Genomic DNA, 15138 nt, shown 5'->3' with positions numbered 1-15138 from the left:
ATAACAAAAGGCTAGCGTGAGCCGGAGGTCCCATCTAAGGCTGGGATGCACACTACCTCCATAGTCCGTGCAAGCAGGGATTATTCCCTGCCCTATTCAGGGCTGTTTCCCCAGGCACCAGGATACCCAGTGGGAAGGGCTCAGCCCTTCTCAGTCACTCCTGCTGGCGCCGTTCCAGTTTGTCTGAAGACACTTAAATATTCATGGAGAAAGCGCAAGACTCCGTCTTGCCGGGTGCACAGATTGCTCCCCAGGGAAACGGGACACCTGCCTTCCCCACTCCCTGCTCCATCAAATCATTAATTATTTAAAGTAACAGGAAAGAGCAAGAAAAACTGTCCACATCAGACATGCCTGCAGCCTGTTGTTTATGGTGCTCTCTGGGGTTTTGTGTGGCCCGAGGTTTGCATCTCCCCTCCGGCAGAAACAAGGATCAAGCCCAGCTTTCCCCTTTCCTCGGGGAGGATGCTCTACCAGCTAAGCTACTGCACAAAAGAAGGGCTTCCCCTTTATCCAGACAGACCTTATGTTCACTTTTCCTATCAGAGAGTATTTTTTTTTTAACTTCAGTTTGAATAAAAGGCAAACAAAACACAAATCCAAATCTCTGAGAGAAGCAGCTATCCATAAACCTCCACACATTCTGTATTTGCTCAAGAGCTTAGGGTCTACCTCTGCATTTCACAGCTCGGCAGGCCAAGCCGTAGTGATCCAACTGCATCAGCAAGCACTTGGCTACTGAATCCATCGGTGATGGGTTTCAATGAAATGGAAACCACTGTCTCCCTGCCCTGAAGACAGTTCTGGTGTCTGTTTGGAGAAGCAGGTCTCTTCTTATCTGCCTCCCTCCATCTTCCAACACATCAAAGGCCCCACGCTCTCTCACAGGAGCAGCACGGATCCATACAAGGGTGCCCGAGATCGGGATGTCCCCCAAAACTGTCCCGAGCCCAGGGAACAGCCCCATCTGCACGCTGAACTCTACTGCTAGAGCAGAAAGTCGTGGCAGGTGAACAGCACTGGCACCCTCATGTGGTGACAGGCACCACAGTGAGCTCACAGCCAAAATCAGCGGTACAGGGAGAGATACCTGTCCAGAGGGACTTCTCCCAGGGGTCCTGACAAAGACCATCTGTGGGCCAGCATGGTCTAGGGACGGGACACAAACCTGATGTCACCTTTCCTATCCTGAGACCAGCAGCAAAGAATGACAGAATGGTCTGGGCTGGAAGGGACTTAAGGATCATCCAGTTCCACCACCTTCCATGGGCAGGGACACCTTCCACTACCACAGGCTGCTCCAAGTCCCACCCACCCTGGTCTTGGATGCTTCCAGGGATGGGGTTCATATAAGGTCTCCCTGGAGCTCTCTATTCTCCAGGCTGAGCACGTCCAGCTCTCCCAGTCTGGCTCCAGAGCAGAGGTGCTCTGACCCTTGGAGAATTTCTGTGGCCTCCTCTGGACTCACTCCAGCTGCTCCATGTCCTTCTGATGTTGGGGAGCCCAGAGATGGAAGCAGTATTACAGGGGAGGAGTACTGTGGGGGACCCACAGAAACAGATCTGATTATCCCCAAAACCTCATCTCACCCTGTTTTTTTCCTTATCATACTATCAAAATGGAGAACAAAATGAAAGATAAAACCAGTCCAGATGCTGAAACTGGAGAATTCACTAAACTCTGAGGGAAAAGCCCTTTTGCCCCCTCCGGCACCTGCTGAGGGACGCGTGGTAACAAGAGCACCTCATTCCCAGGAAACATCAACCCCTGAGCCCTGCTTTCACGGGCAAACAAAAAGAACCCCTCGTATTTTCGACTGCTTAGAAATCTCTCTCCTCCCAAACTGCTCTGGAAACAGAATTAAATTAATTTTGAATTAAATTAATTTTAAATTAAACCACCCACCACCTCGAAGCAGCAGCACTCTGCAGAGGCGCACTGAGGTGAAGGGCGGCACCTGGCCGAAATGGCGGCAGCTGGATGTCCCCGCTCCCCAAACGGCCCGAAAATACCGTGTTTGCCGTGAAGTGGGCTTGTTTTATGAGCTTTAGCTTTAAAGAGCAGCAAAAGAGCAGCTCGGCGGCGGCGAGGTGGCCTGCGAGGAGGCGGGGACGCGCCTGTCAGCCCGCTCTGAGGCGGCGGGGACGCGCCTCAGCCCGCCCTGAGGCGGCGGCGGCGGCGGCGGGGCCGCTCTGTCGCGACATGGGGGACGACTTAGCGTCGGAAGGCGACACCCGTGAGTGCGGCCGAGCCGGGGCTGCCCCAGCGGGGCGGGGGGGCAGCGCCGTGAGGGGCGATTCGTGTTCGAGGGGCGGGCGGGAGCCGGCGGGGCTGAGGGGCAGAGCCGGGATGCCTTAAGATAGAACCGGACACCTGAAAATCCACAAGGAAACAAAGCAGGTGGTTAAACCTACCCGTGATTCAGGACTGCTGTTGTCTAAAAGCATCTTGCACCGCTGAGATGCTGCACGTAACTCTGGTACCCCGCACTTGGGGATTTTGGCCTCCTTGGTCCCTCGGTCCCATCCCAAGTTGTCTTTGTGTCCTGCAGCCCCAGGCAGGGCTCGGTGGATGGGTTTTGCACATTTCTTTGCACGTCTTTCTCCTCCTTTGCTGCTTTTCTACATCTCTTGCATAATAAACTGCCTATGAGTTGGTGCATTGCATTGAGGGTAAATAATTTAAAATGTTTTCCACGCTGTTTATGACAACTGAATTCCTATTCAGTAAGCTGTGAAGTACCCTGGAATCTGAGCTTGAAAGAAGGAACACTGCTAAATATCCACTGAAATGTTGCTGCCATGATGAGGAGTGCATTTACACTTACAGAGACACTGTGGATCTTAAGTAGGAAACTCAGATCATCAAGCTGTTACTCATGTGTTGCTGAAAATAAATAAATTGTGGCTTCTACAGCCTTAGCGATGCCAGATTTGTTATTGCATCTTCACAGCTATCCAAAGAATGAGGTGGTTTGACATTTTTTGAAAATGATGCTTTGTGTGACCATAAAATGTAAGAAAACATTTCTGTCACCTGGAGAGCAGGGTCAGCAGCATTTGCTTAATTGAAACATAGGATTTATTCCACTGAAGGGGGATAAGCATGTGCAAGGAGGTGGTATGTATGTAGCCATTGGTGTTAATAATTAACAAAATCTCAGTGTTTTTCACAGGTTCTCTTGATATTTCCCCTTAAATGAAGGGTCCATGCAGGGTGAAATGCAATCCTGTTAACACAGCTGACAAGGTGATAAGAAAGTCTTAATACAGAGTATAGGAAATCCTGTTTCTTGCAGAAATCAGTGTCCAAATCCTTCTGCCTTCATTGTAGCAGCAGATCCAGCACTCTTGAACACACACTCTCAGATTCCCATGTCTGGTGGATAAAGTGTTAAGTGGATAAACATTGTTGAACGATCCTGTCTAGAGTTAAAATTTGTGTTATTTGTGTTTTTCCTGAGCTAAAGTTCTTTTGTTTGAAGGCAAGGGGAATGGAAACTGGAGGATGAGGTTATAGCTCTGTTGCTCTGAGAGTCCATGGTAGGGATGCCTTTCTTCTGTGCCCTCCAAAGAGATTAATTGTGCTATTCAGGCAACAAGTCTCCTGGTTTTCTCCCTCAGTGTGGTGGAATGGGAACAATAATATGTTTTGATCCCTTTTGTATGGCATGTGTTTAATATGCAGTTGATATGTTGGAATAAACTGAATTGTCATTGAGTCCCTCAATCTGCAGCCTGGGCTCTGGAGAAGTGTAGAGGAGAGCAGACCCTCTAGGCCAACTCTCCAGTAGGATGTGACAGACCAAGGGTCTGACTCAAGCACTTCTTGAGAGAATTCCCCAAAAGCACTAGGACAGAGATTGAGTCCAACAAACACTGACACCAGCCTTGCCAAAAGCCTTCAGAGCCTCCCTGTTGGGCTGTGGCAGTCACAGCCTTGCTCTTGTTTCTTGGCAGGAAGGTTTATTTGATGAAGGAGAAGATTGCTGGGGCAAGGCCCAGCATGGGGAGTAAACACTCTTAAATTGTGCCTAACTGTGCAGGACAAGTAGTGCCAGTCATGGTAAATTATGAGCAGAGCTGCCATGGTTTATTAAGAGATGCAACACTAATCACAGGCCAGGCTGGCAGTTTTGTGCTGCTTGGCTGGTTCAGGTTGCCTGGAGGGGGAACCATGTGTAAAGGCCTCCTTGTAGAGCAGTGGCATGCAGGTGGAAGGGTGGAGGAAAGGGTCTGTGTCATCTCAGAGCCTTCACACTGATCAGAGGGTGCCCAGAGGATATGGACCTCATGGATCAAAAGGTTTTGCAGCTGGAGCAAATCCATGCAGAGACACTGAATTAGAAGTGAAGTGGGTAGGACTGGAAGAGCACTGATGTGGCACAGGGAAGGAGAGACAGTGGTAGGATATAAATCCAGCAAGCATGCCAACATCTGTAGGGCTGGGATTCTTGCTGGAAGAATCTTTCTGCAGTCATCCTTCCCTGAAGCCACCGGGGCCGGTGAGATGAAGGGGGTGTTTGTTGGGGCATGCCGCTCCATGCCCCTTGCCAGCACTGTTGTAATGCTCACTCTTCTGCTCTGCTGCAGTGCTTCAGTCAGAGAAGGAGTTCCATGATGCAGCGAAGCGAAATGATACAGCCAGGATGGAGGAGCTCATCAGGAGAGGAGTTGACATAAAAGCCAAAAACAATGTAAGTCCTGGGTTTTTCCACCTCCAAGCTGCAGGAAGTGCTGAGGGCGTGTTTCAGATCTGCAGCTCCTTAATGCTACTCTTCTCATTAACTGCTTAATTTGTCAAAGCTTTAAAATACAACACCCAGTGCCAAATAGGGCCTGTAGCAACCAAGCAGTTTTCACAACACACAGAGACCCCCAGAACCATCATCCTGGCCACACTGGAAAGCTGCAATTGCCAGATAGACATGATTGCCGTGAAAGGCTCTGATTTTGCTGTCTCTGTACAGTAAGACTGTGGGACAAACTCTGTTTCTGGTGCAGGTCTTTTCCTTGTTGGCTAGTAGGTTCATGGAGATACAGGATTGCCCCCATCCCTAGTGTTTCAATCTGTCCTTTTATTGTCAGCAATGTTCTTCACTCTGTGCTGTCATTACAGAACTGCAGCTCCTGAGCAGAAGGTGACTGACACCTGTCTGTCAGGAGAGGAGAGACAGAGGGCTGGGTCCAAAGAAACTCTGCACAGTGCGAGAAATTCTGGCTCTATAGATGGCCAAGGCTATAGTGGCCTTCAGAAGGGCTGGTGGACAGCCACGCTGTGCACACTCAGCCTTGCCTGCCTCTGTCCTTGCCTGCAGGCGGAGCGGAGTGCCCTGCACTGGGCTGCGGGAGCCGGGAGCGTGGATGCCGTGCGGCTGCTCCTGGATCACGGCGCCCCTGTGGATGACGAGGACAGTGTACAGAGGCCACTCTCCCTTGCATGTGCTGCACATGTGTTCGGTGCTGGGGCAGTGCTGGGCACTGGGTGCTGGGCCAGCAGTTACACACTGCACCTTGGCCCTGGGTGGGTGGCACAGGGTGGCACGCTGCACCTGCTGAACAAGCCTTGTTGGCACATGTGATAGTGGAACCCTGGAAAAAGTTAAAGATAGAATCTAAAATGTTAGGCTTTGTGCTTTCCCAGATCAACTGCACCTGCGTAAGCAGTATGATAAATTATATAATTGTTAGATGTGATGATTGTTTAGTAATTAAATGTAATTATTATATAACCATAAGAAAAATAGTGAGAAACTATGTTGGAAATTCAGAGAGGGGCTAAATTTATGTATACAATAGAACAATATAAGTTTAATAATTAACATGAAAGTTATGTAACGATAGAGTATAAAACATGATCATTTCAGATGTATGGTCGGAGTCAGATTTGGGTTGAATATACCCCAATTCCCAGAGCTCTTAATAAAAAGCACTGCATATAATCCCCTGTGATTATGTGTTTTTGAACGCTAACACATGTGTCTGTGCTCTGTATTGTGGCCTTTTCCTTGCATGCACAGTGACCTGGAATAGGCTGGTAGAATCTGTGAAGTTTTCCATAGAGCATGGGGATGCTTGGCTTCTTCTGATTGTGTTGGTGGGGCTTGTAGGATGACAGTGACAGCCAAAGAGTTTTCTCTTCCCCATACAGCCAGGCTAATACCTTTAAATATGTAGTAGCTGCCAAGAAGCAGGTCTCTGCTCAGCTGCTGTGAACATCTGTGACAGGAATAATAATAATTGGAGAAAGTGCAACTAAAAAAATATACTAGTGAGAAACAAATAGATTTGGAAAACTTCATTAAGCTAAGAGGACAGCTTCCCTCCAGGGTGGGGATGGGGATGGGGATGGCTGCAGTTTAAATATCTTTCTTTCTTGCCCAGTTTGGAATGAATGCTCTTCTCCTGTCTGCCTGGTTTGGCCACCTCCGTGTCCTGCAGATCCTTGTCAATGCTGGGGCCAAGATTAACCATGTCAATAGGGTGAGAGTCTCCCCATGTGGATCCATCACTTGGCTCTAGAGAGGGACAGAGTGAGGTTTACCTATGAGATCAGTCATGTGTGACAGCATCTGCTCTGGGGACTGCCATCTGCACTCTGACTTATCCCTGAAGCAGGTGTAATAATTGGAGCTCTGGAGATGCACACAGCGTCCTCACCTCATGTTTGTGCAGTGCTGATGTGGAAGTGTTACAAAAATGGGAAATGCTTTAGTGAATCAGCAGTCCTTGTATTCTAAAACAGACCTTGTCTGGGAAAAGGGGGATTAATATTTCAGTCTTAACTTGATGTCTGCAGCACAAGGAATTTTAGTCCTAGAGGTGCAGGGAGGATGAAATGGGCCTTTGCTAACAGGAGCAGTTTGTCAGACTGTCCTACAGTATTTGACTTGTTGAATGAGCAGTCCTTTGTCTCCTCTCCAGAATGGCAGGAACCTGCTTCACTGTGCAGCTCAGAGGGGACACATCCAGGTCATGGAGTTCATCATGGAGGACTTAGAGGACATGTGTGTGGATGAGACAGACAAGGTAGAAAGGCTTTTCACAGCTTTGTTTTGTGAAGTCTAGTCTTGCTGTGCTGAGCTTAGCAGGAATATTGCCCTTGGTCTTGGGAAGAGAATCAGAGTCAGACTCCCTGAAGTCTTCCTGCAGAGTGAGGTTAGGGATGATGGGGATTCTGGCTCTGGTCAAGCTTCTTGCAACAGATGATGTGATCTTGTGCTTTCTGAGCCTTTTGGACTGTGTTTCTCTGTTTCCTCCCAAAGATGGACAGGACAGCGTTTCACCTGGCTGCAGAGCATGGGCAGCTGGAGGTGGTGGAGTTCCTCATTCGACTGGGTTGTTCTCACAGTGCCAAAGACAAGGTATGGGCTCAAAACCACGTGCAAGGGAGGTGAAGTCTAAGAATTAGGAGATGTGAAAACCAGGGAACAGAATCCCAGATAAGGCTCAGGCAGGCAAGATGTCCATAGTTGTTACTATGGCTGTGGTGTGTCAGGGCTTTTCTTCCCTATCCATTTCAAGCCATTTTCTTGCCTAGTTCATGATTTCTCTCCAGGACTTTTCAGGCAGGATACACAGCAAGCCTGATGGACCGTGCTTCAGTTTAAGGTAGGAGGGGTTCTTCCCTTGCTGCTGCAACTGTAGGAAGATTGCTTCATATTCGTGCTACTGGTTACAGCCTCCTTTTCAGCCACACTGGATACATTCTGTGCAAGATTGTGGTATATGAACACTCAGTCCTGTGAGACATATGTTTATAAAGTAATGTTTACTTTCAGGAAGAAAATACAGCATTGCATTTAGCTGCTAAAAATGGACACCTCTCTGTGCTGGAGAAGATTATAAATGTCGGAGTGGACCTTGATGAAAAAAACTCAGTAAGTACACTTAAATTAAATCAAAACCACATCAGTTTTGCCCTTTTCCCCCCTAGAAATACTCTCCTGCCACAGTCATCAGGCTGAAAAGCCAGTATTGATGGGAGAGGTCTAGAAAATAGCTGATTTTATCTAAAGCCTATGTGGGTAAAGGCAGGTCACACTTGCAGAGCATCAGTGAAAGGCAACATCCGTCTTGGACCAATTTCCGGCTTTAAAGTGTTGCCTTCTCTTCCTGCTGTATCTGCACACCTACCTTATCACTCCATTTAATCTCCCTTTCTCTCCCTGACCCTTGTACATTCAAGTGCCTAAATGGTTATTGAGTGTGTTTTAAACTAAACTTCACCATGCTTTGAAGTATTGACTTAGTCACTGAACATATGGACCTTCTGTTTGAGATCTCTCTTTTGACAGATCCGCTCTGGAAAATTATGTGGCTGGAACACAGTTAATGACTTAGATAGCAAATATTGGCTTAGTATCACTGTTATTTATTCCAGGGCACACTCCCAATTAAGTTTATCAGCACTTTTTTTAGTCTTATTTGATTACTGTCTTTGAAAAGTATATTTGATTGTGATTAAGATCTGAAGGAAAGGGGGAGCCACCTTCTGTGGTAACTGGCAGCATTTGTCTACCCCCACATGAGCTGCCCTTTCTGCAAAGAGCAATAATAAAACCAGATGAAATCACTTAGGAATTCTGCTTGCTTGCTTCTGTTTTCTTGTAATGAAATGAGCTGCAACCCTTGGAAAGGAAAACCAGTGATAGAGGGTCACAGGTTTCAAGTTCTATCTCTGGGCTATTCCAGGAAAATGGTTTATCTTTGCTGTCTGTGTGAAATCCTTTTTGGTTTATTGACGGGCTGGAGGGGAGGAAAGATGGTGGACACAATGTCTGTCTTGTGGCCCACAGCCAGTGACATTCAGGACAGATCAGTACTCTGGTATGTCCAGGGCAGATAATTGTGTCCTCTATTTTTGTAACAATCAACTGGAGATCCCTGGCCCTCAGAACTGGTACTGTAACATGTCATGGATTCAGAAGATGGGGTGCAGTCTGTGACTCGTTCTGCTGCTCTGTCTCAGCCTTGTCTACAGAAATGCTGCTTGTGTCCTTTCTTGCCTTGTGCAGGAAGGACTCACAGCCCTGCACCTGGCTGCTGAGGGGGGACACAGCCACTGTGTGAAGCTGCTCGTGGAAGTGGGTGCTGATGTCAATGCCCAAACCCAGGTTAGCTCCATGGAGGTCATTCCATTCCCAAACCCTACTTTGTGGATTTGTGCCCACACCTGTGGCTTCCCAGGTCACTCATCATAGATAGAGGTCACGTGGAGCCCTGCATTGAGGAATAGCACAGGGACTTTAGAGGAAGGTAAATGTGGTTTTGTACTAAGAGGCAGGTGAAGCTCCCTGTGACTGGTTTGGCTGGAGACAATCTCCATGAATTTGTCAGTGCTGGGCCATGGGACTCTGGCAGGAGGGAGCAGGGAGCTTTTTGTGGGTAGTCTGTAACAACTGCAGCCTCTGGGAAGAATCTCTGAGTACCACTCCTCTCTTCTGACTTGCCTCTCAGAAAAAGATGAACTGCCTTCATTATGCAGCACTGCATGGCTATGAGGAGATAGCCAGGGTCCTCATGGATGCTGGAATCCACACGGATGCTCTCAATCATGTGAGTCCCTCTCAATGCTCTCACCACTAAAATTAAGGTAAAACCAGTTTGTGGAGCTGCTCAAGAGCAGAAAGCAACTCTGGAAGGACCAGTGCAGTATCCTTGTCAGCCCACAGTGCAAACTGGCAGCTGGGATAGAACAACACATGCTGGGCACAGCATGGTCCTTTCAGTGCTATGAGCTAAGCTCTCCCTAAGTGCAGGATCTTCTTTCCACAGCAAAATGCATCAGCAATGCACATTGCAGTCCTGCAGAACTTCCCAGCCATGGTGAAGCTCTTCATCAGTGCAGAGTGTGACCTTGACATTCCAGATAATGTAAGACTGCAGCTCCTGTTCTTTGTGTTTGAAATGTGAACCAGTTTCATGGGGGATTTTATCACCCTGGGGACAGGATTAAAGAGGAGTGCTTTAAAATGTGGAGAACCTGGAAGTGCAGCTTAGGAAATGTGAAACCTGTGAAATTATTCTAATTGTTGCAGTGTGATAATCACTTGATGGTGTTCAACATGAGGGCAGTGCTGTGTCCCCTGCAACATTGCACGGTCTAGGCAGGCTCTCTCATCCTTGCTGGAAGCAGGTAGGGGAAATTTCAAGATGGAATATATTCTGCAAAATGTTTAGAGGGCTGAGAATAGGAGGCAAGCCTGGAGGTAGCTGGTTGTCTCACCAAACTGTAATTTTCTGAATGAGGGGCTTTGTGTAGCTTGTTTTGTTTAGTCTTCACACTTGTAGCAATGTTCTCTACTGATGATACCATAAAATTGACACATTTTATGTTCAGTTTTAGTGGTTTCCATTAAACACTCCCAAGCTCCTCCTGGTAGTGTTCTGCCTTCCAGCCTCACACTTGTCCTTCTCTGGAGTGTAGCCCTTTCTCCCTCCCTCTGCAGAGGCAGCAGACCTCACTCCACATCGCTGCAGAGCATGGCAGGCAGGACATTGCTGAGATGATCCTCATTGCAGGAGTTAATCTGAAGCTGACAGACAAGGTAAAGATCTCCATGGGTGAAACAGGTTCTGTGGGGGTATGGAGGGAAAATATACATAGATGGTCTTTGCTAATGTTTTCCATAATTTTCAAGGCAGGCTAGTAATATTAAAATTTAGGTATTTCCAGGGATAAGCCCTTAAAACACAGCTGAGTAGGTAATTTTGGTGTGTTTTCCAGGAAATAAGTGACTGGTTCTTAGACAGGTAGAAAATAGATAACACAATGAACAATGCTTTCTTCCTCAAAGTTGTTCTGGTTCCTTCTATTTGTACTATCATGAACAGTAATATCAAAGATTTCCTCAAATAATGGTAAGTAATATACCTGAAAATTTATAGCACACATATTCTAATAGGTTGAAAGGATCTGTTTGGTATAGATCTGGCACAGTTCTGGGGCTTTTGGCATCTAATAAAATCAGCAGAATGAATTTCAAGAGCTCTGAAAATGTAGCATGTGCCCAAAAATGCTGGAGGCCCTTGGGCAGGGATTAAAATAGGGTTTGCCATTTGCAGTGGGTAAGAGCAAGTGCAGACCTGGAGGCACCTGGCTGAAGTGGCCTTCAGCTGTGGTGAATGTTTGTCACCTTTCAGCACTCTGTGGAACTGCAGTGACAGCACAGGGGACTCATTCACACTTTGCTGTATGAAATTGGGTTTCTGCTCACATATGAGGCCAGAACTGTTCTTCCTGTTATGCCTGGTGCCTGGGCTGGCTCGCTTTCCTTCATGCAACTTTCAAACCTCGTTCTTTTCTGCCTTCTGATTTTAGGTAGAAATACAAATCTCCCCTGCCCAGTCCAAAATTATATTCATGAAAGGAACATAGCCACATTTTCATAGTCTCATCAGCCTGTGCTTCTCCTAAGAGACCATTTTTAATCATGTGTATCTGGAGCCTGTAAAGTTAATGAGGTTGTATAAATCATTTTGGTTTCATGTGTCAGCAAACCTGCTGTGCAAAAGGCTGTGAAGTACCTTGGACTGCAGAGCTGAGCTGGTTCTCTGATGGTTGCTCTCATGTTGGTGGGTTGCAGCTTTTCCAATTGGTGGGTGAAGCTTTTCCAGTGGCTTCTGCAAAACAGGCAGATCCCTTGTAGCACCAGAGGAGATGCTGCAGAGCCTGGAAAACCACTCCCCATGCCCTGAATGCAGGAGCTTGACAGCAGCTCACATCTGAAGTTCACAGGTGGAGAACAAGTCATGGAGATTGTACCTCCTAAGGTGCAAAGTCTTTTCCAGCTCATTTTTCCTTTCTAATTTCAGCAAGGGAAAACATCTCTGGATGTTGCTGCCCGAGGCAATCACACCATCTTGGTGGACATGATTATCAAAGCTGATCGATTTTACAAATGGGAGAAGGTGAGCAGCTTACACAATACCCCCTGTGCTTTCTCCTCTCCATTGACACTCCACATACCAGCTGTCAAAGAAAAAGAGATACCGTGACTTCTATTTTCATCCCCTTAGTTAAGGAAAACAGAAGTCCTCACCATGCCAACAGCATTTACTAAAGGTTTTCCTTATTTAAAAAGGCCTCTGCTGTTAGAAATCCCAGGTGGCACTGCTGGGAATAGAGGTTTCCAAAAATTATTTAACAGCTGCTCCCAAAGGGATAGAATTAGTTCCTTTTCCCAGAAGGAGAAACTGAAGGACTTGAGTGAAAAAATGCTTGGCCTCAGGTCACCAAAATAGGATTTTGAGAGTTTTTCAGCAGTGGAAGGAGACAGCTCTTGATGGAGTCATACAACCAACTTCTCCCTCAAAGTGCAGCCTCTCAGCCCCAGTCTCCCCTCTGAAACCCTGCCTACCCCAAGCCTGTGCCCAAACCAAGCTGAGCAGAGTGAGCTGAAAGTACAGCCCAATGTCACATCCCTTGCATGTTTTTAAGATTTTGGTTGTCCTTCCACGGCAGTGCTCCAGAGGGGGAAGCAAAGGAAGGAAAGGAGAGCATGTGCCTGTGGCTCAGGTGCAGCTTCAGGGTCATGCTCAGTCGCTCAGGCCCTTGCATTGGCTTCCATGCAGCCCTAGAGAGTGTCATGCAGCCTGGCATGTAAGCACTGTGAGCACAGCTGATGTTGCAGGGAAGCAGATTTAATTAAATGATTCTGCCCCAAACCCCAGATGAAAGGGAATGTAGAAATGCAAATTGTGATCCGCATGGGCTTCCACAGCGAAGTGGCCATTAACGGCGTTTTAACCCCGATGAGCACAGAGTGAAATGAGAATTAAGGGAGTAAAAACTCGAGCTGTGCCAGAAAGAACTCGCAGGGACCACAGAGCTGAGGGTGTGGGAGGCTGCAGCACCACAGGCACTGCTGCAGCACCCGTGTTCTGGCTCTGCAGGACAACCTGAGCAGCGACTCCGGCTCATGGGTGGCAAAGCACTTGACCTTTAAGCAGGATCACAGGCTGGAAACACAGCACATCCGCTCAGTCATGTGGAGATTAGCCACTAAGTACCTCAAACCCGGGGAATGGAAGAAGCTGGCACATTGCTGGAAATTCACCGATGACCACATTAGGGCCATTGAGCAACAATGGACAGGTATAAAAAAGCTTCCCAGGTATTTTCCTTTCTTTCCTTGGACTTTGTTTCTAGGAGATAAAGCTGCATTAAGAGCAAAGCATGAAGAAAACCAGTTGGTTTATTTGAAGCAACCATAAGATTAGGTTAAAAATTCTGGTTTTTCTGAATGTGGAATTACCTACACACTGTAATTTGTCTAGGAATAAGGCATGCAAGCAGGGGAATTAGTGGTTCTTTGCTCACACCTTAGGAGACATTTGGCAGGCCTGTGAGTTCTTGCTACAATTCTTGTTCTACAGAACAGAAGAAACTTGCTGGTTTTACTTTTTTGAGTAGCAAGAAGGCAGTGAAGTGAATTCTTTAGAATTTAAGAAATACATTAGCAGAAGCAGGGTCTGAGGGTCAGAACAGATCACTGCTAGTTCTGGCTGTAGTTTGGATGATGTGAGCAAGGGGCCAAGCTGTGTTCTGAAGGCAGAAACTGTATTGCCATGAAAGGCTGTGCAACAAACCCAAGCTCAGCCATAGCCACTCCATTGAGTTCCACATAAATCCAGCAATCCCATGACAAGCAGGAATTAAAACCATGCTTTACAGCCTCCTAGTAAAATCCAGAGAGGAGGGAGGGGTGTGCAAACCCACCAGGGCAGAAATCTGCTCTGGTCAGGGCCGTGCACTCTGAGTGTGGGATTTCATCTGTGCTTTGATCCAGGCACTAAAAGCTACAGGGAACACGGGCACAGAATGTTGCTGATCTGGCTCCATGGTGTGATCACTGCAGGAGAAAATCCAATCAAGGGACTCTATGAAGGCCTGGTGGGGATTGGGAGAAGAGATTTAGCAGGTAATACTTTTGTCTTCCTTTGAATAATACACACTGAGCATTATTTGAATTAATTTACCCAAATTCTGTGCTTAGACAAATACACAGAGGAAAACTTCAGCGAAGCCAACTCACAGGAGCTGAAAGCACCTGCTCTGCCCCCTTGCTTCCATTACATGCAATCTCTTTCTCTCAGGTTTGATAAATGAAAAGATCCTGCCGTGGCTTTATTGTTCTGTGCAGCAGATCATTGTCTTTTACAGAAAGCATCAGGAAAAAAGCAAATGCAGACTCCACCTCTCCACGGAAATGCACAGCAATGTAACACCAGGAGCATCCTCAGCTGGTCTCTGGATGAGAGAGAGAAACACTTCTCTGCTGCTGAGAGAAGGCAGATGCAACCTAAGGGCTTCTTGCCACAAACTGCTGGCACTGCTGCAACCTTCTGGACAGGAAATGACAAGGGTAAAACAAATGCTCATGGTCAAAAACGCCTCCTCACAGAAGGGAGATTTTTATCAGCAATTTCAAACAGTCTGGGCACTATAATGAGTTTGGTGAGCAAGCCTTACTTGCCATACTGCATCAGGAAATATTACAGTTCTACTGTAACTTGTCTACAGCACAGTTTTGTATATAAATTTTCAATTGTCAAGTTTTTAAGTCAATGGGGGCTTTGTTCTCAGGAATGTTCTTTACCTACCTTATTTGTGGGGATGTCTCATGTCTTAGGCATGTCCATACATTCTCCCCATAAGAAGAGAATTTAAGCAAAATCAAAGCCACTCTTCGGTCCTTTTGGAGCTGAGGGGTCGTGATTTTTAATGCTTTGACTCTTCACAAAAACTTTGAGAAGAATGTTAACATATGCTGTTTATAAATGTACATTAACGTGTATGTTTATAAATCAAATAGGTGACTGACCTTTTCAAAACATCTTTTCATTTGTCATGTAATCCTTCATATTTATTTTTTACAGCATCTCAAGGGGAAAATAATGTCTGTATTTCAATAAATCTAGATTTTACCCTTTAAAGTTACAAGTTATGTCTTGTTATCTTTATTAAAAAAACACTACAGCATTTTTTCTTAGAGCTAAACCAGTACAACCTTATAGTTAAAGCTTGAGAGGAATTCAAGCAGGTGGTGATGGTTTTCTTCATTTCCAGAGGTGTTTGTAGAGGCAAACCAGGACTGCAGTGAGCTCAGCTGCTGTTTTCTTGGAGTCAAAACAA

General features: G+C 46.6%; 1 protein-coding gene across 2 annotated transcripts; it reads left to right on the top strand.

Moving 5' to 3' along the window:
* Nucleotides 1-1980: 1980 nt before the first annotated feature.
* On the top strand, nucleotides 1981-14886 carry ANKDD1A (ankyrin repeat and death domain containing 1A). Of its 2 annotated transcripts, none has more exons than XM_059482303.1 (15): nucleotides 1981-2236; nucleotides 4593-4696; nucleotides 5318-5416; nucleotides 6384-6482; nucleotides 6924-7028; nucleotides 7265-7363; nucleotides 7781-7879; nucleotides 9017-9115; nucleotides 9459-9557; nucleotides 9777-9875; nucleotides 10451-10549; nucleotides 11817-11912; nucleotides 12897-13098; nucleotides 13793-13924; nucleotides 14167-14886. In XM_059482303.1, the coding sequence occupies exons 1-15, from the start codon at nucleotides 1981-1983 to the stop codon at nucleotides 14226-14228; spliced, it is 1749 nt and encodes a 582-aa protein (XP_059338286.1). In that variant the 3' UTR covers nucleotides 14229-14886. The 2 variants fall into 2 exon arrangements, with proteins under 2 accessions (XP_059338286.1, XP_059338287.1); XM_059482304.1 differs by having other exon boundaries at nucleotides 5318-5452.
* Nucleotides 14887-15138: the final 252 nt, after the last annotated feature.

This window comes from Ammospiza nelsoni, chromosome 14, assembly GCF_027579445.1.
Source record: "Ammospiza nelsoni isolate bAmmNel1 chromosome 14, bAmmNel1.pri, whole genome shotgun sequence".
Taxonomy (NCBI): Eukaryota; Metazoa; Chordata; class Aves; order Passeriformes; family Passerellidae; genus Ammospiza; species Ammospiza nelsoni.
The sequence above is the reverse complement of the archived record's forward strand: the minus strand, read 5'-3'. Positions and strand labels throughout refer to the sequence as shown.